Here is a 24,932-nt window from a genome sequence, read left to right on the forward strand (position 1 = left end):
AGCATCTTTTGCCGTTATACAGGACGGGTAATCAGTGAACCAATGACGTTCAAGAGAAGACGACATGCTTGGCCTTCACAAAAGATGTGAAAATGACTAAGAATATCTAGGCTTAGTGGGACAACGAAACCTATGCTTCCAAAATCCTTAAGCATCGTCAGTGAGTCAAAGAAGGAACTTCAGGAAAAGATTATAGAAATTACGACAAGGTTTTCCGACAAAAAGTACGATGTAGTAATTCTGTGAAGTGATCGAGAATTGAACCCGGCGAACAGCAACAACTAAGCCGTGAGTTCCTTTCACTCATTGCAGCGAAGATTCCAGAAGCCAAACTTGAAGAGTTTGTAACAACAGTCAAATACTAAAGTTGTCAAAAAAAGGTTCGTAAAGATACCGGACGAATTTGAAAGGACATTCAAGAAAGAATGTCATACATAATGTATTTGCAGTCAAGTTCTATAGATATACTTTAAGTCAAAATCTTAAACCCCTATCTTTGTTGCTGAATTTAATTTACATCACTGTTCATTCTTATGACTTATTGAACCGGAAATAACCAATATTTTTCTATAATTATGATGCCAACAAAATTTCACATGTTGCTTTTTATGACTCAGAAAAACAATGGGGCATGTCATCTATAAAGTTTTTATCGTCAAATTTCACAGATTTTTTGTTTAGTTCACTTCAATTGACCCCTTTGTGTTGATAAATTCAATTCACATCATTGCTCTTTCTTACTATTTTCCCGCAATGCTAACCAACTGTGTGTTCGTTCATTATACTGACATTACAGTACTGATTAAAATCAAAAACTTAAGTTGCGCTGATTAAATTCACTAGCTCAGTTCAATTTGTTTTTGCTCAGCTTTTTCTATTAATAAGTCATCCACGTCGTAAACCCAAATTAATATTGAATCGCACCTCGCAAACTTCGCTTGCTCTAAGTTAGACGTGATTTCGCACTGCCAAATACCACAAATACATTTTCGCACGCATTGCACATCCAGTCATGCATAAAAGAACTACCCTTGGGATAGACACATTCTGGGTCAAGCCAACGCCAGACACCCACTACGCAGCAAAAAATGGAGAGCACAGTTTAAACTTGCCTTTCTTGAAAATGAAAGAATCATCCGATACACTGCTTGGCCCAAAACGCAAAACTTGCTCAACTTTCACTCGAGCCTTTTTATGGGAAAGCAATACCCGGATCCTCGTCACAATAAGAGCAGGAAAAGAATGCGAGAAGCGCGCAGCAATAGATAAACTGGCTAGACAATTGTCAGCGTATAATAGATGTGGGATTGCTATGTGAAAAAAAGCATGGACTCTCGTGGACCGAACGAAACTTCTCTACTAATGGTGAGTGCTGTGGTGGAAAGACGAAAAATATTTAACTGCACAAAACCCTATAAACTGGTGACTGATATATGGACACATGAATTTTGAAGTTTTGTGGAGGCCGCTTTCGTTAGACCAGAAAATTTGACTTTTGATAGGCCTATATTCTTGATATCCAAACTAATAGGAGAAACGCTCAAATAATCCTATGAAAAGTTTCGTGAGCTGTGTTTTCGATAACAAGGTCGAAACACTCATTAGATATGTGTTCATCGCAAAATTAATTTACACCGAAAACTCGCAGCTCCCTAAGGAATTTATTGGACCCCACAGGACCCCGACCTAGACGTCAATATGGAATTGGGATTGAAAAAACCGCACAAAGTTCAGGCGCGCAACTAATCGATTCAAAACTAGTTTTGTGGACTCACTGTCAGTACTTTAGCTTCGAAAAGCGTGACAGTCATCTTTTCTAATACAAACTATTGCCAACTGCCTTCGTAGTCTCGAAACTTTATACCCAAACATAGCTCACAAACACTGGCGTCCCGCTGCCAGAGTTAAGTATTTGAGTGGTCCCTAGGACACAAAAATGTGTAGCACTTGGGAAGTAGTGCATTAAATGTGTTCAAGCAAGTTGCTTTGCTAAAGTCTGCAATGAAAACCAAACCATTTTAAACATTTTAAACAATAACCTCAAAAAAAAACTTCAAAATCAGTGAATGCTGTTGATCAGATTGAAACACCAGAAAACACAATATTTTCGAATTAAACAATCTAAGACTAAATCTCAAAATTTTTTGATTCAGAAGGTAGCACCTCAGCTGAAAATATGTTGGCAGAAGTCAAGGGAAGTTGTGAAAAAAAACCTCTAAGTAATTCAAATGGGATTTTACAGTCGCACTACTGGTCGGCTCTGGAAGTGCATGCAGTTTTTGTAACACGCCACATGCAACGCAAGCCATACAGTCCTCAAAGCAAACACACTTGTTAACGAAATCCAATGAACTCCAACTACAAACTTGTTCGAATGAGCCGATTTATCGGACAGATCCCAGCCTCTTTAACGAAAAATGGACTGAGCAAGCCTAATCCAGGTGCAGAGCAAACGTAGTTCGGGTTAGTTTAGGTGACTGGGAAAGGGCTTTGTGAAGGACTGGGTCTCTGTGTTACCCAATCGCCTTCACATTCAGCAGGTAAAACTATAAACAATTTTAGTAGTCAGTGCCCTGTAAGTTATCATTCTCAAAAGTTTCGTTAACCTTTCTCCAATTTGTTTTTGCAAGATAACCTTCTCTCAAACTTGTAAATCGTATTCGTTGTTCAAAGATACAGGTAGCGCAACCAAAATATAGCAATTTTACCCAAAACATCAAAAAACAGTACGAATTCCTGTCAACTCACAACATCAAAAAGGAAGACGAATTGCGATCATCGTACAATGTAAGAAAAAGAAGACAATTTGCTCGAATCAGTTCTCTAACATCCGCAATAGCAGTCAATGAAAGAGAACATTTATCAATATAATTAGCACTAAAAATCATATAAAAATCATTCAGAAAACCGAATCTCAAAAGCCGAATATCGATATTCTAGCCGATTCATTTTCTCAACATATTAGTTCTCCCGCGTCGCAAAAACCAGCTAAAATCTCCACTTTTGACTTGAATCACGCTTACAGTCGATTGAATTCTAATTTTGATACGGCTGGACATTGTTGTTTCAGTATAAATGGCGAAGTGAGAGGTTATTAGCGTTTCAAAAAGAGTTATTATGGACTCACAGATTTGCCGGCTCAGTTTCAAAAAACGATGGATAATACCCCATTTGAACTAGGTAACACGTTTTGTTTTGTCATTGGAATTTTATTTGCTAGTAAAAGATCAACAGAAGGACATCTTAAGTTTGTATTCAACTGCCTCGAACGTTTTGACCTTAGTCGTATCAATCTGCCAAAATGTAATTAGTTTAAAACTAAAATTGACTAGCAATGATATTATTTTTCTCAAATCGGTATCTGGTGCCTCGAAAGCAAAACTTCTCGGATTTTAATTATCCAACCACCAAAAACATTGAAAAATCTTTGATTCTTTTAGAAATTCTACACTATAGTAGAATATTTGTACCAAAACATCTTCGCCAAAATTTGTCATTCTTCTTCACTAAAAATTGACACTAAAAACCGGATCTCAAAATATTCAACAAATTTGATACATCAGGCTCTTGATTAGGTGCCGCGATTCTATAGAGATTTTGCCATCCGCTAAATTGGGATTGTTTGATTATGTCTCTCGGAATCCATTTCATCAAGCCAAGAAATTTCAGCTGGCGGCGAAAGTTGCAAAACTCGAACTGATATTTAATACGGTCAATATTCTCAATTTGAATTCGGCTACTCCTGCACCCCATTTAGACTCACTCTAATTAGTGAAGGCATCCGCACATCAAATGACACGTAGAACTTATATACAATCAAATTCAAAAATTGCTTCAACTAATTTCGAACACCAAGTTTAAATAGCTTTAAAAATTTAGGTATATCTAAATATGTATCATTTCCGCCTCAAAAATAAACAAATAGAATACCCGCAGCTCCAAATTTTTCAAATATAACATACACAGAGAGACAAATTATGCACATGCAACCACTAGTCGAAATATTCCCATAAATTCTGGTTTTAAGTAGCTATTGCAATTTAGGTAATAATTAGGGTAATCATTAATTATAAATTTTTAAATGAATCATTTTTTCCTTAAGTACAATGAGATACTTTACTCAAACCTCAAAATAGCTAATGAATAACACAAACACACAGATAAATTGTGCACATTTACTCTCGAAACGAGATATTCCCATAATTTCAGGTAAATTCGCGACATTTATATCAAATTCCACAAATATTTCTCAAAGCTACCAGTCACAAATAAATAGTGTTATTTTTTCCAAAGTCCAGAAAGAAATCAGTCGATCTTCTCTAAACAGAACAACTCTTTTTGAAAAAAAATGGAATGCAATTGTCTTCATCAGCTGAGAAAACATCTGAACGATCACGATGTCGATTTACTTTGGAGCAATTACGACCTCAGCCATAACCACCCCCGACACAAGCATTTTCATCCGCCGGCTTGCTGTCTACTTAAAGTTCACCGCCTGACTAACAATTCACCCAACCTAACGTTCGACAACATTAAAAACAAAAATTTTAATAAATCACTAAATGCCTAGATAAATACTAAAAACGCGGTCTTCAAAGAATTGATTGTCTGTGTACTGAAAAAAACAAAACGCGGCTCAAGGATATAAATCCATGCATCCGATGATATAGAAAGCACTTGCTATTTAAATGGGATTGCGGAAGCACTTGTGGAAGGCCTACAAATTAATCAAACGGGGACTATAAGTTTTGATCTCTATGGGCACGCAATGGTGGTTACGATACATGAATAGGAAATTGGTTGTCAAATCAGTTGACTGAAAATTTTCACTGCGACAGGTATGAAACTCAAGCCTACTGTTCCCGCTAAGCAGTTCAAAAAACATAAACCAGGTAGTAAGGCCCGGGTCAAGAAAATGGATTCAGGAAACCCAAATTGACTTTTGAGGACGCATAGCCAATGAGAAGGTCATGAAATATATTTTTAACTGCAATAGACGGATTTCAAAACACTGCAAAAATTTTTGATAATATTTATAGCCCAAAAGCAATCAGCATTCAAAATACATACATTTTGAACAACGGAATTCCTCGTTCTAATAGACATGATCAAGCACAATGTTTAAATTGTTGTGAAAACTTTCTCAAAGCAATGATAATGACATTATTGATGATCATGTTTGAAATCACTGCACCTAAAACAGACAAATAAATTTTGTCTGGCTTGTTTTTAAGAAGAAAAGCCATAAAATTTATTAAAAGTAAAATCTGCTTTAAAATATACCAGCTACTCATATAAAATCAAAAAACAATAAAATTTCCGCCCTTCGAAGAATAATTCGCTAGACAGGACACTCCGTTAGGCAAAAAATGTACTGTCCCGACAATAGACTTTTTTTCCAACAGCCAACGCGGCAGGCTCCAACTTTTAACAAATGAATCCTCTCACCGAAGACTCCGCGGTCAATACTTTATCGGGTGGCCGTTATCGACATAGTGCAAATTATTACTGAAATTTTGAAAACGCAGCGACTTTGTCAACTCGGATCAAACACCGACTAAGCAAAAGCATGCCGGCGATGAAAATTTTAATTTTAGAACATTAATAATTTCGTCTGCATCCATTAAGGGCACAGCTCAAGACAGCGCGAGCCAAGTTCCTCCACAGGACAGTATCACTCCTACCATTTGCAAGGTATCACCAACCAACCAGGGACTCCAAAATTTAAAAAATCGATGTGATTAAACCCCAGAAGTTCCACTTTCACTTTCGGTGGTTGACAAAGAGGTGCAATTTGAAGATCATTAAGCTGCTATGGAAAAAATTTTTCCAACTAATAGCTTTCACGATCTATTATTAACCATTGATAATTCTTTTGACACTATTTAACTAGAGAATATCTAATAAATTCTGGAATACATGTTATTATTAGAATTTCACATCCTGTCATTTCATTTTAAAAAACGAAGAAGGGTATGCCACCTATGAATCATTTGCAGTAAAGTCTTATAGATTTATTGTTAATTAACTTCATTTAATTTATTTTTGTGAGGCTAAAATCCATTCACGCCATTGTTCATTCGTATGCTTTCTCTAACTTCCGGCGTTGCTGAACAACTGTCTGGTCATTCATTTTACTGATATGACAATACTGACTAAAACCGCAATCCTAATTTCGCCGATCAAGATTAGTTGCTCAATTCAATTCGTGTTTACGCTTAGCGCTTTCGCATTGGTAAGCAACCATGTCGTGCACCCAAAATAAAAGATAATCCCGCCTCTCGAAAAGCACTGGTAGAAATTAGACGTAATTTCGCGCAGCGAAACACCAGACAAAACTTTCTCGCACATATACTCACACATGTTCCCAAAAAGGATTTAAATTGCTTGAGGTTTATTGGTCGTCCAAAAACTAACATACTTTTTCAAATATACCAACATCAGTGTCACATCATTGGGGCTACGAATTCTCCTTTTGATGCAAATTATGCTCTCAAGCTAGTAGGACTAGATAATGCGGATGATGATCCAAATGCAGGTAATGCAACATAAATTGCTTTTTCTACATGAACAATGTCATCGTAAAAAACCCCAAAAGGAGCAATTGATTTCGTCAATCAGTTTTAACCTCTTCTCTCACAAAATGAGTTTCTAATGAAGATGTGGATAAGCAGCAACTATAAGGTTTACAAAGCAATATCAGAAGACTTGAGATTAATGGGCAAAACGAAGCAGTCGATTTCGAAGAATACAGAGAGGAATTAGACTACAGTGGTATGTTACTGATGATAGTTTCCACTTGTGCAGAGGCTTCAATCAGGAAGTTGAAGCGGCCATAACTCGGAAGAAGTTTTTTGTCACTGGTATTGTCATTATGTGATCCAATCGGATTGTTTGCTCCGTTCAATGTTAACATCAGACGACTTCTCAAAGGCATTGCGACTAAAAATTGACAACCTTGGGACAACAAATTGTTGTAGCAGAATTCCTAATGTGGAACAAAACTTCCATTGTACCTTGAAAAAAGCCTGGATTGAAGATACTTCAAGGGTGCGGATGACAAAACTGAACTACTTTTGTCTCTTAATATATCTGAAGACACCATATGAACAACACTACATCTCTGCTTCCACTTATAAGAATACTCAGCTTAGCTAACTGAGCATTGGTTATTGAAAAATGCACAGTTGAAACAGCGTTTGATACCACGACTGAATAAAACAGCAGCTGCTAAGGCTGGAACGTCGAAATAACCGATAGTCGAGGAACCAAAAATATATATAAATGTACATATATAAATTTAAATACAAATTTAAAATGACTCAACGATTTTAATTGGTATGTACTGTATATGTGGTTGAAGCAACCACTAAAAATGCCTCGAACGTTTAGACTTAAATCGTATCAATTTGCCAAAAGGTAATTAGTTTAAAACTAAAATTGACTAGCAATGATATTATTTTTCTCAAATCGGTATCTGGTGCCTCGAAAGCAAAACTTCTGGGATATTAATTATCCAACCACCAAAAACATTCAAAAATCTTTTATTTGTTAGAGATTCTACATTATATTAGTATTTTTGCACCAAATTATTTTCGCCAAAAATAGTCATTCTCTTCTCCTTCTCCCACGGTAAATCATAAAATTAGTTAGGATTGACTTTCATGATAAGTAATTTGCCTAAATAAAGAATCACATCCCGAAGGCAACCAAAAATTATCACTAAAACCCGGCTCTCAAAATATTACATAAAGTTGATATATCACGCTTTTGATTAGGGGCCGCGATTCTATAGAGATTTTGCCAGCCACTATATCGGTATGTTTGATTATATCTCTCGGAATCTAATTAGTGATGGCATCCGCACAGCAAATGACACGTAAAATTTATATACAATCAAATTCAAAAATTGCTTCAACTAATTTCGAACACCAGGTTTAAATAGCTTTAAAAATTTGGGTATATCTAAATATGTATCATTTGCGACTCAAAAACAAACAAATACAATACACGCAGCTCCAAATTTTTCAAACATACCACACACAGAGATACAAATTGTGCACATGCAACCACTAGTCGAAATTTTCCCATAAAATCTGATTTTAAATAGCTACTACAATTTAGGTAATAATTATGGTAATCATTAATTATAAATTTTTAAATGAATCTTTTTTACCTTAGGTCCAATGAGATACAATACTCAAACCTCAAAATAACTAACAAATAACACAAAAACATAGACAAATTGTGCACATTTACTCTCTAAACGAGATATTCCCATAATTTCAGGTAAATTCGCGCCATTTAATTCAAATGCCACAAATATTTCTCGAAGCTACCATTCACAAATAAATAGTGCAATTTTTTCCAAAGACCAGAAAGAATTCATTCGATCTTCTCTAAACAGAACAACTCTTTTTGAAAAAAAAAATTTGAATGCAATTGTCTTCATCAGCTGAGAAAACATCTGAACGATCACGATGTCGAGTTACTTTGGAGCAATTACGACCTCAGCCATAAACAACCCTGACACAAGCATTTTCGTCCGCCGGCTTGCTGTCTACTTAAAGTTCACCACCTGACTAACAATTCACCCAACCTAACGTTCGACAACATTAAAAACCAAGCTTAAACCAAGCGTAAAACTCAAGCCTACTGTTCCCGCTAAGCAGTTCAAAAAAAACAGGTAGTTAGGCCCGGGTCAAGAAAATGGTCTCAGGAAACACAAATTGACTTTTGGGGACCCATACTTAATGAGAAGGTCATGAAATATATTTTTAACTGCATTAGACGGATTTCAAAACACAGCAAAAATTTATGATAAAATCTATGGCCCAAAAGCAATCAGCATTCAAAATACATAAATTTTGAACCACGGAATTCCTCGTTCTAATAGACATGATCAAGCACGATGTTTAAATTGTTGTGAAAACATTCTGAAAGCAATGATAATGCCATTATTGATGATCATGTTTTTAAATCACTGCACCTAAAACAGACAAACAAATTTTGTCTGGCTTGTTTTAAAGAAGAAAAGCCATAAAATTTATTAAAGTAGAATCTGCTTTAAAATGTACCAGCTACTCATATGCAATCAAAAGACAATAAAATTTCCGCCCTTCGAAGAATAATTCGCTAGAAGACAAGACACTCCGTTAGGCAAAAAATGTACTGTCCCGATATAATGACATTTCTCACATGCGAAAGTAATAAATCCTTATTTAGATGAAGAAAGTTTAATACCCTATTGGATTCTACAAAAAGAACCTTGGCAAGCAGTAGAATTGACCGAGCGGTGAATGTAGTATAACATGCGCAACGCCAGATGTACACGAATGAGAGGCACAAGCATTGGATAGGTATTCTCGACTCATACGGTCAACAAAGCATGTATACCGTTTGCACTAAGAAAACGAGCAATCAGATTAATCCTGCTCGAAAGTACCGGTAACAAGCGGCAATTTGGCAGCTAGCTCCACTATCGAAAACATGCAACTCTACTTCGCAAATAAGTTAGCCGGGAAATTTACCAGTAAGCATTAAAAACAGCGATCGCGCCAAAATTCGAACCTGTAATGAGCAAAAACTTCCCTCGAAATCTATTCTGAACAACGTGAACCCTGCAATCAAAAAACAACCGTGGAAAAGGTTTTCCCAAACACTATACATTTCACCAGAGAACAGAAGGGAGATACGAGGGCGATTAACAAAAAGCGTGACCCGGGCTGCAGATTGTTTTAAAACAAGAGTAACGTCTCAAGCCATGCGATTTTGCATTGCTAAAACGCCGGACTTCTCCGTTATGCGGAATCGTGTCACAGAAATACGACTACCACCAGGTTTACAATAGACTTTTTTGCAGTAACCGCCTCAGCAGGCTGCAACTTTTAACAAGTGAATCCTCCCACTGATGAAGACTCCGCGGTCAATACTTGATCGGGTGGCCGTTATCGACATAGTGCAAACTATTACTCAAATTTTGAACACGCAGCGACTTTGTCAACTCGGATCAAACACCGACTAAGCAAAGCATGCCAGCCTCGTTGAAATTTTCAATTTTAGAACATTAATAATTCCGTCTGCATCCATTAAGGGCACAACTCAAGACAGCGCGAGCCATGTTCCTCCACAGACCAGTATCACTCCTATCATTAGCAAGGTATCACCAACCAACCAGGGACTCCAAAATTTAAAAAATCAATGTGATTAAACCCCAGAAGTTCCATTTTCACTTTCGGTGGTTGAGAAAGAGGTGCAATTTGAAGATCATTAAGCTGCTATGGAAACAACTTTTCCAACTAATAGCTTTCACGATCTATTAATAACCATTGATAATTCTTTTGACACTATTTAACTAGAGAATATCTAATAAATTCTGGAATACAAGTTATTATTAGAATTCCACATCCTGTCATTTCATTTCAAAAAACGAAGAAGGGTATGCCACCTATGAATCATTTGCAGTAAAGTCCTATAGATTTATTGTTAATTAACTTCATTTTAATTAATTTTGTGAGGCTAAAATCATTTCACGCCATTGTCCATTCGTATGCTTTCTCTAATTTCCGGCGTTTCTGAACAACTGTCTGCTCATTCATATTACTGATTTTTCAATACTGTCTAAAATCACAATCTTAGTTTTGCTGATCAAGATTAGTTGCTCAACTCAATTCATGTTTACGCTTAGCGCATTCTCATAGGAAAGCAACCATGTCGTGCACCCAAATTAAAAGTTAATACCGCCTCTCGAAATTTGCTGGTAGAAATTAGACGAAATTTTACGCAGCGAAACACCGCCGGAAAGTTCCCAAAAAGGATTAAAATTGCTTGAGGTTTATTGGGCGTCCAAAAACTAACAAACTTTTTCAAACATACCAACATCATTGTCACATCATTGGGGCTACGAGTTCTCCTTTTGGCGCAAATTATGCTCTCAAGCTAGTAGGACTCGATAATACGGATGTTGATCCAAATGCAGGGAATGCAGCATAAAAAAAATTTTCTAAATGAACAATGTCATCGTAATAAACCCCAGAAGGAGCAATTGATTTCGTCAATCAGTTTTAACCTCTTCTCTCATAAAATGAGTTTCTAATGAGGATTTGGATAAGCAACAACGATAAGGTTTACGAAGCAATACCAGAAGAGTTGAGATTAATGGGTAACACGAAGCCAGTCGAGGTCGAACACAATACAGAGAGGAATTAGAAAACAGTGGGATGTTATTGATGACAGTTTTCAATTGTGCAGAGGCTTCAATAAGGAAGTTGAAGCGGCCATAACTCGGAAGAAGTTTTTGTCACTGGTATCGTCAAAATTTGACCCAATCAAACTGTTTGCTCCGTTCAGTGTTTACATCAGACGACTTTGCAAAGGCATTGCGACTAAAAATTGACAACCCTGGGACAACAAACTGTAGTAGCCGAATTCCTAATGTGGAACAAAACTTCCATTGTACCTAAAAAAAAGCCTCGATTGAAGATACTTCAAGGCTGCGGATGACAAAACTGAACTACTCTTGTCTTTTAATATATCTGAAGGAACCATATGGACAACACTGCATTTCTGCTTCCAATTAAAAGAATACTCAGCTTAAATTACTGAGCATTTGTAATTGAAATATGCACAGTTGAAACAGCGTTTGATAGCACGACTGAATAAAAAAGCAGCGGCTAAGGCAGGAACGTCGAAAGAACCGATAGTCGAGGAACCAAAAATATCTATAAATGTAGCCCTTGGCCAGACTCAACGATTTCAATTGGTATGTACTGTATATGTGGTTGAAGCAACCACTAAAAATGGTCGGCGAAATAAGTGAACCTATTCATTGGTTCAGATTAAAAGAACAAATTCTCATCAGCCTTCGAAATACGACGGAGGAAAAAGAGTTGTTCATTGTGAGTGATTCAGAAAGCTAATCTATTTACATCGACCTAGGTACAGCGAATACTGAGCACACACAATCCTCTAGCACTTGTCAGCATTGAGGAAAAAGAAAATGCAAATGCAGTCAAGTTACTATAACGGGAACAATTTGCAGAAAAAGATTAAGTCTCTCAAAGCTTAAAAGGAAACTCCAAAAAGCAGCAAGAGTTCTCAGTTCATACTTTTTATGATGAAGAAGAGTCTATTTGCATCAATGCAGAATAGGCAAAAGTCAGTTGGACTTCAAAGCAAAACATCTTAAATTGCTAAACTGGAAACCCTACGCTTTTGATCTATTCTTGCGAAACGATTTCAAGAACTATCAGCACTAAGGCACTGAGCATATAAGAAACATTGTTCAGCAGAAGCCGTGGACCTGCAGCACCTCATTGTGGAGGATTAAAGAAACGGTTTTCTGAAGTCGCAAGTTTTCAAGCAATGTACTCAGTACTTGGGAACAAATTTGTCGCCTGGTCTGTTTTTACGACTACTATGTGTATTTTGGAGCAATCATTGAAAGCTAGATCGTTGACTACAGCAGTTAAAACGTTAATGACTTAGATGCCTTGACTGCAAACGTTTACTTACGTTGCAAAGGAATTGTTTGTCTACTCTACCTATTATGCGCACAAACAGTTTTCCATCATTGATTGCTCTTTCGACAAACTCAAGCTTATTAAATTTTTCTCTTGGACCAACTTTGCAAAAATTGTTTGCCAACTATGAAGAATTGCTTAAAATGTGCAATCTATGGCTCTCAAAAAAGCATGAAAAAAGAACTCTTGTTTTATTGATGGAAGAGAGCAATAAGAGAGGATATAAGAGTTTGAGCCGGGTTTCCAAGTCCTTCGATGAATCCGATGATGTAATTCGAACTGAGAAATGTTGAACGGATGTTGGAGTACACAAAAAGGCGAGCAATTGTGAAGCTCGCCTCTGCACTATTGTACAGAAATAGTGTTTTCGCTGTGGAAAAATGCAGGAAATATGCATTTTTTGACACGTAAAACCACGTGACAATCATCATGAAAAGAGCTTGAGAAAGTGCCAGAAATCACCTGACACAAGTTAATTTTTTTTTCGTTTAAAAAATGACACACAAAGCGGTTTGAAGCATTATTAATTAATTGAGTGGCAAATTTTTATTTTTGCGTCTTGTTTCCCTAGATTTTTGTACTGATTGTGCAATTCAATAAAATTTGAGTGGTTGAGAAGTAAGTTAACTGTGATGTTTTTAAAACCTTCTATTGAGGAACAACTTCCGAAGTGAGAAAAGCTTCAGAAGAAAAAACAATATCCGTTATTGTTACTAGTTTTAGCGAAGCCTGGCAAAGTTTTGACGTTGGTGTGATTTGAAAGCAATTGAGATGCAAATTTGATCGCTGAATTGATTTGAAATGGTCGAAACTTAGTTATATACTGAGATCTCTATGAATAAGGAGAATATTTGGATTTCCAGAACTTCGGCTACAGTTATTCAAATTCTTAGTGCCCAACTTATGAGATGAGCCCATTATGCAAATTTGAATTATAGCATGAGTTATTAACGTTAAACTCTATCAAAATTGGATTGTTTCAGTTTGAAATATTTGGTTAATTTGGGCGAAACAATTTGTTGAATAGAACAGCTAAACATTACATTTAGTTAATGTGACTGGTTGAGTATGAACTAATGTAACGGTAATCTAGAGTATAGCGGAATATACAGTTGACAAAATTTACCTATGAAAAAGAAATATCCGGACAGATGTGAAGCCGCTGAAACAAACTGGGCGGTGTGAAGCTTATTTTTTCGTAGAAGAGCAAGACAATGGAGAAAAAATTTCTTTGCAATCTGATGGACAGAGAGCCGAATGCATCAACTAAGAAACTTTGAACAATTCAATAGCGAAGGGCCAACGAGGAGAATCGAATAGCACACTTCACATAAAAATCTGTATTGCGGTCTCTGCTTAAAGGCAATTAGCAAGGCAAAAATAACATCAGGACAGATTTAAAACCGCTGAAATTATTATGGAGGCGTCTTTGCTTGTCTTTGATAGGATTGCAGCCGATACATATTTTGTGCTAACCAACTTCTTGATTTAAAAATTATTAAATTTATCTCACAGGTTAATCAAAACGAGCATTACAAAAATTTGCAATGATGTAAACTTTGTGATCTGTGTTCCCGGAAATCAAAATCAAGTTTCAGCTCAGAATTTTTGATCTTTGTTAAGTGACAGTTTTTTGTCTTTTCAAAAAATGTCGGTGTTTGAATGGAACAAACTCGTCAAACCTACACTAGCAAGACTCATCTATTTTACTTATGCTGGGGGAGAAGTCGCCCTTTGTTTGTGCAATTAATAGTAATAACAATCCGCTTGTTTAAATAAAACTTTTTTGAGTTTTTGGAACTCTTTGGTTTTAAACTTTCAAAACATGTAGCTTAGATTTTTCATTTCTGTAGTTTTTAGGGAAAGTTTCCCAACAGTAGCGTGTTTTTCAGGTTTTTGCATATTTTGTTCGTTGAAATCTTTTCGAATGTGTCTATGAACAAGTCACACTAATACTTGAGGGTGAGTTCTTGCCACCGGTATTTGTCGAGTGTGTCTATTTTCGGTTTTCGTTGCCTTATTTGCAATGCCTCCACGGCGATCACCCTTTCAGTGTCGCTGCACTGGTCCATAAATTGCCAATTAAAGGCTTTTGACGAACCACAGCAGTTGCTCACATGCTGCCCCACCCGTGAATCAAAATACTGGCGCTCTTTTTCATGCTCCTGGTAATATGACGGCAAGTCTGGAGACATTGATGGTTTCAAGTCCACTACAAGAAATTTCATAAACCATGCGAGATTTCAGGTTTTATCAAAATTTGCCTGAACTGAACTCAAGCAAATTTTCATTTTCCTACTTTACCCAAAAAGAACTCAAGATAGAGAGAATGTTTTTTCGCGCAATGTGTTGACAATATTGTATGTACCACAAAATCAACAAGCAAAGATTTGCTCGAAAATTTTAACGCGTTGCATAATAGCCTTCTGTTTACATTAGAAAATTTAGACGGAAACGGCTAATTGGTTTTTCTTAACAGGAATATTTGTATAAGTCAGGAAAAAAAAATTTTTTGCAATTGGTTCCATAAGCCTACTGATAGCCCTACAATTTTAAACTTTCGCAGTTCTGCTCCATTGCAATATAGGAAAAATATAGTGCAAGGCACTGTGCATAGGTTTTGTGCACGTGTAATTTAAAAAATTTTAACGAGTCAATTAAAATAAATCAAAATAACTGGTTGAAAAATCACTACCCTGATGCTGTGAGGGAAAAAACTGCAAACGAAAGTCACGAAACACTCGTTGTAGGGAAGCAGAAAGACACCGAGAAATAGATACACCATTAAAAAGCAAAACGCCAATTTTTGAGGCAATAGAGAGGCAATTTAAGATTTCTATTGAAAAAAAAATACAAAAGATATGTTGGTTGAATAATACTTTTACGACAAGGAAATTGAAATTTTGTTTGTCTTTGCTTTATTCGAGTTTCGATAAAAAGGTTAAATCTCACGTGGTTTGTGAAATTCCTTGTAGTGAATGTGAATCAACCTATGATCCGCTAACCTACAGCTCTAATTTCTACTTGACACCATCCACGAACGAAACAACTTACCAGACAATAATAAATTGGCTAATTTTCACCTTGATTTTTGAAAACCTTTGATATTGTCCCGCACAACCAATTTCTCAATAAAAAGGTTAGTTTGGAATAGATGGTAAACTCTTCAAAATAATAAAATTGTGTTTGATCGGTAGACAGCAGGCCCTAAAACTAAATAAGAGCTTCTCTAAATCAGAACCAGTTAACAGCGGGGTTCCCTAAAGATCAATACTTGGCCCCCACTTTTTTCTTCTGTTCATAAACGAATTACTTACTCGAAGACACCATCAGCTTTGTATACGCCGATGATTTTGAAGCAATCGTCTCCAATCAGAACGAATTCAACAAGACAACTCTAATAATAGAAAGTGCAGCTGTGCACCGCAGCTGTGCGCCGCTTCAGCATATAAAAAATGTAATTCAAGGGACGGTTCATTGGGTTTTTAATGCATCTTCTAATTGGCTGGCCTTCGATCAGGCTCTTGAAAAGAACAAAACTTGCTGGATCAAAAATCAATATCCAGATGAATGGTCTTCAAAAATAGTGAACCTATTTTTTAAGACTTTAGAAAAGATAATACGCGGCGGTAAATAAGCGGCGGCCAATTGAGAACAACATCAAAAGAGCCTCAAAAAAGCAAGACTAGATCTTATGATAAGCCAACTAATTTTCTACAATACAGAGGCAACCTTACTCAAAACATTGCAAGCAAATTGAAGAAACTATGCAAATTGCAAGTGGTTTTTACAACGTGGAAATTAAGATCATGCCTCCCCACCCTGAAATCATCTTTCGATAGAGACCTGAAAGGCCACTTGGTATAGGAGATTAAATGTAATGGATGAGGATCCATCTATGTTGGGCAAACAAGCTGGCATGATACCACAGGGATAACAGAACATCAAAAGAAGGATTCATAGGTGGGTCAACATCTGGTTGAATGTCGTGGCGCCACGAATGACATTGAATGGAAAATTCTGGACGCCTGTCGGACAGTTGAAAAACTAATGGTTATCGAAGCTATATACATCAGCAAGCTGAAGCCGGCACTAAACACACGCGATGAATATAGGGGGCGGAAACTTACGTTTAAATATTAGTTTAAATTATAATTTTGACTAGATGAGGATACATAGGGCAAAAACCATTTTGTGCATGACAAAACGAAATTTGCAAAACCTCCACAAAATGGATACTTAAGTTTAGGGCAAATTCAGAATCACCCTAAAAATACAAGAACAAGGCCAAAATCGGAAAATCCGGAATAGGAATGTTTTTAATTAAATTGGTAACAGATGCGAATATGAGTTGTAAATAGGCTAAATATTGTATATAAGGAAAAATTTTTGATTCAATTTTTTTGAGTAGTTCCGAAATTGTTTTAAGTGTGGTCTCAGACAAATGTAAATACATATTCATTTTATCTTTTAACAATTTGTAAAACAGTTTTAACCCGACGATGAACGTAAAGTTCGAAAGCGTTTGTTTTATATATCGGAAGTAATTTTAATTTGACAAATCGGTTTCCTTCACATCTAATAATAGATAAATGGCTTTCCATAAATCAAAAGAAACCGAATTTCAAAAAGACTCATGTACTTAGCTTCAAAGGAGACCTCAACGCGAAACTCTGTGACTCTGAAATTACAAAATGCACTTCGCAACGTGATCTAGGACAAAACCTGAACTGGAACTTAATCTGCGTATTAAGAACAACCAAAGCCATGAGGGCCTTCTATCAAATCAAACGCAACATCTCAAACATTTGTAACTGGACTACTTAACTGGACGCGTAAATTGGTTACTTTGTTCGAACTGTCACCTTCGCATCACAGGCATGGGTGCCCTCCCGGACAAACATGTTAGATCTTGAAAAAATTCAAAAACTGGCAATTAAAGGGATTCTCTGCTAAAATGAAAGCTACAGAGATAGATTGACCAACCCTAAACTTCTAACCTTGTGTCTTTATGCTGAACTTCACGACCTACTTTTTCTCTTGGCAATCATGAGGGGAGAGTATGACACTACCTTAGATCTCCAAGAAAATCTCCCTGAAGCCACCCGACAAGATACAAGAGGCGAATTCAAAATTCCGAAAAGCCGTATACAAAAAACCGACGACAACTCTTTCCGTCTCTCTACAACCTAGTTTTTAGAGTTTACAAAGAGTACGGGCAGTACCTAAACAAGCAAACGTTGCTGAGGATTAACTAAGATTTCTTCGAAAAATCCTTCACCGAAAACACTAAATTAACTTATTAACTGACGAAACCTATAAACTGACTTTGAAACACGGGTGAAAACCCTTGAGCAAATGCTCTTAAACCTTATCGACTACTACAAGTCTTTCTACTTGAGTTCAAGCAATTTATCATGCATCTTGGCGATGATATCTTTAAAGTTCAGTTCTTTTCTTTTTGACAGATTGTTTCACGACTTTATCTGTACGATTCTCAAATTCTGGAGGCGTGAATTTCAAATGGCTTTAGTTATCCGAGCTGTTGGTGGAATGCTCTTTTAGTCAAAAATTGATTCATATTGTTAGACTATTACAGGTTAGAATGGCCGATTTGCGTAGTCAGCTGCCTGCTGAAGTTTGTGCGTATCTGGACGCTGTCGAAGAACCGTTGAAATCCTACAAAGAGGCGACAGAAAAAATTGCGGACGAACATGTTACCGAGCAATGTAATATTTTCTCGGATGCAATCCTGAATGTTGTGCCTAGATACCTGCTGCTCTCTCAATCATTTTCCGCTCCATCACCAGTAAGTTTATTTCCTAACAGTTTGCGTCAGTCACTATTTAATATAGCGCCTTAAATCAATGGTTTTTTTAAGCCTCATCTATTGCAGTTGTTTTGTTATTTTAGCAACAGGTAATAAGTACTAGCTTCTCCTATTTGAAAACTCTCACTCCATAAACGGTGTCATGATGTATCTAACTTGGTGTCTCCTAAATGTGTGCTAGTGTCATGTGTCTAATTTTGTAATATTAATAATGAAAAATATTTTAGAACGAAACAATGGCGGTTTTCCGAACACTCTTAGAATGCTTGAGAAAAATTTCTGATGTGGCCGATAAAAATAAAGGAGAGGACAGTTACCAAGTTCTGATGGCTATCCAGAGTGCAGCGGAATCTCTGAACTGGGTCTCTGTATCACCCAAGCCAGCGAATTGTATCGGCGACGCTTATGATGGATGTTTGTACTACGCAAACCGAGTAAGTCGAGACAAAGGTGACGATGGAAGAGCATGGGTCAAAGCTTTGTCACAACTACTGAAAGCTATGAAAGAATATGTCATCGATTATCACCAATCTGGCCTTCTATGGAAAGGTTCCAGCAAGTGTCCGGCTAATTTGAGAGATGCCGATATTGCTACCTTACTGTCTCAGTTGAATTTATCCTCAACAAGCAGTACAAATGTGGTTACGCCTGCTGCAACATCATCTGGTGAAGACAGTATATATGTACAGGAAATGACTGCAAGTCTTACTGCTCTTGGAGAACAGACCAAAAACTTGGGTGGAACCTTGGAGAAGCAAATGGAAGTATTTGACCGAGTAGCGTTGACGCTCATACCGAAATATCTTGATATGGCTGAAAATCACAAGGCTCCGCCTCAGGTAAAATCCTTGTTTAAACAAGACATTTACCAGACCCAATTGTATGTGTCCGATGTCTTGGCATCTATTTGGTTGGTTTGGGAGTCAATTAGTTATTCAATCAATCACTTCTTGGCTTGACGGAAAGTATTGACCTATGGTTTCTTGCATAAAAGTTTCTATGGCAGATTTTCTGGGCTGTGGGAAGGCGAATTGGTCTTCTCAAAGCTTTAACAGCGCGGAAAGTCTTTATGGTCGTCTGCTTTTATAAATCAGGCCGTGAAAAGTGAAAATTTTCGTTTTTCATGGGTTTGTAAAGGGAGGAAAAACTTCAGGAGTAAAACAATTTTTAAGCGAGCAAATACTTGTGTTTGTAGGAAGCTTTATTTACAGAGGTATTATAGGTATAACTCTAATGCTTAAGCTATAATTATTTTTTTCGAGTTTGATTGCATCCAATCTATTTCCAATTTCCGGAGTATTTCTGTGATTTTTGATTTTCCTCAAAGCTTTTAGGACTGTTTTTGGAGTTGTTTTGAGTGCCCAAAATGTACTGTGAAGAGAAAAACCAGGTACTTGCGAGACTTGTTAATTCTAGAAATATTTTCATGGAGAGTTAATCTTGAAAAAAGGGGAAAAAACTCTTTCAAACAACGCAAGGCTGAATGGTTGCTTCAAGAATTTGATTTTTATCTTCAGTAGCCGCCCTGATCTTCTCAGCGGGCTAATATTGAGCTCCTAATTTTTACGACTCCAAGAGGATTGGTGGAGCGTCTCTTTTGATCAATAATTTTATATGAAGTGAAATGCATCAAAACAAACAGGTTTTCTGTTCGCGGCTTATTTTTGGGAGAGCGAGAAAAGTATTCGTGAAAAAAATCACTATGCGAGCAAAATACGCTAATCACGTTCGGCTTTTTCAAAACATTTTTTAATGTTTTAAGTCCTGCTGGTCTTTTTATGCGAATTTTGTGCTTTTTGTACCATTTTGAACGAATTTTTGAGAATCGTTTCAAATTAGTTTCTAAGAACTGACTCTCCGCAGTTTGCGCTTACTCCGCAGTCAGATTCCACAGTTTTCACTGAAATAAATAAAGTTTTAATGTTTCTTCGAGTTTTTAACTGTTGTTTATTTCGTCTCTTCCAGGTATTGGGTTGGTGACTGATCAAAAAGTGCGGGAAGAATCATTCTAGGATTTATTAGTTTTGTTCAGTATTACAGAGAGTAATTTTGCTTCTTTATTTTCCTTTCCCCTTCCTCGATCTTCTGAGTGAACCCTTTTTGTTGGTTTTTGTCAACCTGTTGTTCTTTATTGAATTAAAGTTTATTGCATTACAAGGCCATTTGTCAATAGTCGGAGTTGCAACTTACGGAGAAATTTTATCATTTTTTGTATCAGTTTTGGTGATATATACTTACCTGACGTTAATTTTCCTGTTAATTGCTCTCAAACAAAGTTTGTAACAATTATACTGGTCCTGTTGGTCTTATTCTATGCGGCTTTTGCTTGGCAGATTTTTCATCCAACCCATTAACAGGAAAACCTCCAAACGGGATAAACAGGTAGCGCCCAGCGTGCATTAAGCAATCTTAGAGCCTTTCAGCTCACTAGTCTCCAAGTATGCTATTCACATAAACTGTTTTGCATACTTATACTTAGGGTATGAAGGGCGGTTCTTAGAGATTAGCCTACAAGCTCCCCACCCCACCCCTCCACACACATACACACACATCAATCAGCCCCTCTCACTTCACCACCCCGCCCTCAATCCCCACACCTGGACATCTTTAAGGCCTTAAGGGCCCCGTGCAGCCAAACCAGGTTGCCCCCATCAGCCCCCCCCACCCCGCTGCGCTCACCTCGTGCTCCTTCAATTAATCTAAAGCTAGCCTCACTAAACCATGGCTAGCTGACAAAGCCAACCGGTCGTTTGAGGGCAATTCGCCCGAAGTTAGTCGTTTATGTTTCAAAATGGTAAGTATAATGATTAGGAGGCTCATTATGTCAGTGAGTGGTCGATAATTATTTTGAGTTACCAGAATTCTTCCGGTTATGCCTCTTTACTTCCTCGAACAGAAGTTTGTTTCGCTTTCCCTTATTACAGGTACTTGAATTTTGTTCTTATATATCAGTTATCATCTCTAATGATTATTGGTTTTGATACTAATCCCTGTATCCTCTCATTGAGAAACAGAAGTGTATCTAAGTACGAGTTCCAATCAAAAGAGTGCTCACTTAATAATGTTTTGAAGTTTTTGTTAATAACCGCAGTCAGCCTCTCAACGGCTGTTATTTAGACTATTTTGTAAAGTTCGTTTTGCCTTTTGAGCACGTTTTTCTTTTTATTTAAATCACGATTTGCACGTTTGAATTGTGACTTGCCTCACTCACTGTTTCAACTCAATGGATTTCAAATCTTTGACGCAATGTAATGAATACGGTCAATATCAAAAGAACAAAAGACGGGATAAACCGATAAACCCCGGTCATTAAGTCATTGTTTATTAGGTTATCAAAGTTCATAAAGTGATTGCTAGCTGGCGTTAGTATTATACTTAATAGTTTAATACTTAATTGTTTGCTTTGTTGTTTCGGGTAGTTTTTAGGGTTTTTATGTGTTAGTAGCTTGTTCCTGTTTATTAATCTGAGTTGTTCTAGGAGTTTTTGGGAATTTTATATATATATATATATATATATATATATATATATATATATGTGTGTGTGTGTGTGTGTGTGTGTTTGTGTGTGTTTGTTGCGTTGTTCAGATATAGGTTATGTTGTACAGGTTACGTTGCTTTGATGAAATCAGTGAGAAAATATAGTATTCGTCGAGAACCACGTACCTGTTTCGGTTACAAGCGCCAGATATTTCAAGTAATACTAGCAGAGTTAAGTAAAGTTAATTGAGACTCGTGGTTTTCAAATTTGGAAATCTGGCGTTGTATATCTTTTTAGCCATCGGAACTTTTTTTACAAGAACATTGCCCAAGATTGGCATTCTAATATAGGCGTTAAGCAGAGAAGATTTTGTTAAATGCGTACCAATAAAGGCAGGTCAGATCAGTTTCCTCATGTTTTTTTTCTAAAATTTCCAAAAATTATTGATTCTTAGTTAAATTAGGTTTATTTTTTTTTCTGATTTCAATTCCTCATGGGTGCTTACTCAATGCTTTCGTTGGATTCAAAAGTGGTCAGGAGATTTGCTTATAGGTTAGTTTTTCACTATTGGTTGATGCGCGTACGTTCAATTTGTCAGAGTTGAAAATTTTAGCTCTATGCTCGTCATCATTTTGTTCATCTCAGACAGACAAAATTTCCACTTCTCTCAGTTCACTGGTTTTTATTGGAAAAGTAACAAAATGGCAGTGAAACAAACGCTTTTGTAAAGAAAACTGCGCAATCATGTGGTAATAAGAAGCGCAATGAAAAATGTCCAAAATTAGCTAAGTATCACAAACATTTAAATTGAGAACGAATAGCGAATAAAAGTAAGGCATTTTCAGTGCTGAAATCAAAATAGCTTGAAGTGTACCTAATATTTTAACCCATCAAGATCCGACCCGTCCATTTTCAAGTTAAAAATGAATTTACACTGCAGCGACGCATTGAGATGTGTCGCCTAAGATTAAAACCATCTCTTCCTCGTCGATTTTTATTAGGAAAACTGGGTCTACGTACTTGTCTGTTTCTAAGCTGTTCTCAGTCCAAAAAAGTTGGCATGGGGATTCTTCGCATTTGATTAATTTTGAGTAAAAGACGAAGTAACAATAATTGAGTCGAAAGTGATTGATATATGACTATTCTGATAGTGGCTATCAATAATGTTTTCAGAAAGATCGTTTAGTCATGCAATTTTAATAAGTGGAATATTCTGCCTTTTGAAATAAAGCTAATTGCATATGAGCTTATTTATTGAAAGAAACTGAAAACTTCCTTGTTCGAAAGTTCTGCATTGAAGTTGGAGTATAAGCCCCTATTCAAGAGCTATGGTAAAACAGCCAGTGCAAAAACACAATGGGCGATAGTTTTTACGTGAATTCACTTGTTCTGTATAAGTATTTTTTTGCGCAAGTCTGCCTGTTCTTTCAAGACTACAGGCTCCATTTTTAAGCGTATATTCTGATAAAGTTAGGGATACCATTATTAATTGCTCTCGTACAGAAATTGGTATTTTTATGCCAAAATTTTTGCTTGACCGTTTTGACTTTTCGAGAGACTTTTGTGCCATTGACACAATTTTAAGCAGCTGAATTGGCTGCAGTGCACTACTAAATGTCAAATTAAAAGTGCGCCAAAATTGGTATCATTTTTTTCTCTTCGAATTTTACAAGTGGTTATTGTGATATATAATAACCTTTAATGACGTCATTCGAAGCCCCCTTTAGCGATTTTTGTTACCCGTTACCCCTCCCCTACCCAAACCCCCACCCTCCTCCCCCCCCACCGATTGAAGCAGGCTGCAATAGATAGAGCTCCCACTAGTCGTTAGAGAGGAATTCTTCTGACGTTAGTTGTTTTTGAACTGTTCACGGAATATCTGCTTTCATCAAGGTCGACATGTCCGTACATGACTGCACGTGACCCGAATAAACAACTGAAATCTGAGTTTAATTTTTGTTAGGCTTTAGTTAATATTAGCTGCAGACTGATCTCTCTAGGGCAATGATCAGTACACAACAGAATGATTGCATTAGGAGAGAATAGGTTTAGCCAAAATATTTACAGTTTAATTTTCCGAAGTTTCCCTATTTTTCATTTTTTTTTCGTGAAAACGAAGTATTTGGACGCAGTAGCACTTTCTTTCTAACGCTGACAATTGGGCAACTAGAAAATTGGGCAATTTTTTTCTAACATTGACAAGTACTTATCAATATAAATATTGAGTATCTGCCGATCAAGCCACACGCATAAAGTAATTACTTGTGACTTTTAATATAACAATTAATGATGATTATAAATTATGTTTTTCAGACTGATTATCCGAAGGTGTTCAAGGAAATGATAGATGCAATGAGTGAGGCCAATGACATCTGTGATAAGAACCCGAGAGATCCACAAGGGCCTCTACTGGCAACTGGCAAAACAGCGATGGAACATTTCAACTGGATTGTCGCAGTGAGTCACATGTTGTTCCCTATTTACGTCCTTATCGATTAAAACGGGTTGATACTTTTGGATTAGGCTGTAAAATATTGTCTGCAATTTACAACTCCGTGATTTCCGAAATTTATTGATTTTATAGGAACCCAGTAAGATTTGGACACCTCGTCTCACTTTTTCTCCCCGTCTCTTACCAAGTGCGGCTGGCCTCCCTGATCTTGCACAAGCAACAAACAAAGCCATCCCCTCGCTATTCATTAGAGAGCAATTCTAGCGACCGTAGTTGTTTGTGTTTTCTCTTTGATGATTGAAATAAGTGGGTACAGCCGAACTGTGCACAATTTCAAAATTTCGCCGACAGTTCGGAAAAGTTCTCTATTTTTTTTATAGCTGTAAGCTGAGCGAAGCTATATTGCGGTGCTCTTGGTTTTTGTTTTGTTTCGTCGTCTAACGCTCTTTTTTTCGTTTTACATTTGTTCACACAGCAAAGCTGAAAAAGTCAAATTTTCTGAATGACTTCTTCCTCTCACTAACGGCATTTGCGCGCGTGACGTCATTTCTCACTCCCTTAAGCAAAAGTTTTTTTGCGTGATTAGATTTTGATCATACGTGACTTACCTCACTCAATAAAATGACTTTCGCACTATAAAAAATGTATTTT

General features: G+C 36.8%; 2 protein-coding genes across 4 annotated transcripts in view; both read left to right on the forward strand.

Annotated features, from left to right (window-relative positions):
• Positions 1-24,932, forward strand: part of LOC142337903 (adenylyl cyclase-associated protein 1-like) — a 269,041-nt gene that overhangs the window by 218,339 nt on the left and 25,770 nt on the right. For 2 of the 3 annotated variants that reach the window (XM_075387536.1, XM_075387535.1), the window contains exons 2-4: positions 18,119-18,330; positions 18,579-19,190; positions 24,143-24,286. In XM_075387536.1, coding sequence (XP_075243651.1) covers positions 18,127-18,330; positions 18,579-19,190; positions 24,143-24,286 — 960 coding nt within the window. In that variant the 5' untranslated portion in view covers positions 18,119-18,126. Of the gene's footprint in view, positions 1-12,597; positions 12,608-18,118; positions 18,331-18,578; positions 19,191-24,142; positions 24,287-24,932 lie in introns of those variants that run through there. The other variant, XM_075387537.1, reaches the window with a different exon arrangement.
• The window catches only part of LOC142337902 (uncharacterized), a 519,657-nt gene that overhangs the window by 75,428 nt on the left and 419,297 nt on the right, over positions 1-24,932 (forward strand). The window lies entirely within an intron of this gene.

Source organism: Convolutriloba macropyga, chromosome 4 (genome assembly GCF_964194025.1).
Source record: "Convolutriloba macropyga chromosome 4, txConMacr16.3, whole genome shotgun sequence".
In the NCBI taxonomy this organism is placed as follows: Eukaryota; Metazoa; Xenacoelomorpha; order Acoela; family Convolutidae; genus Convolutriloba; species Convolutriloba macropyga.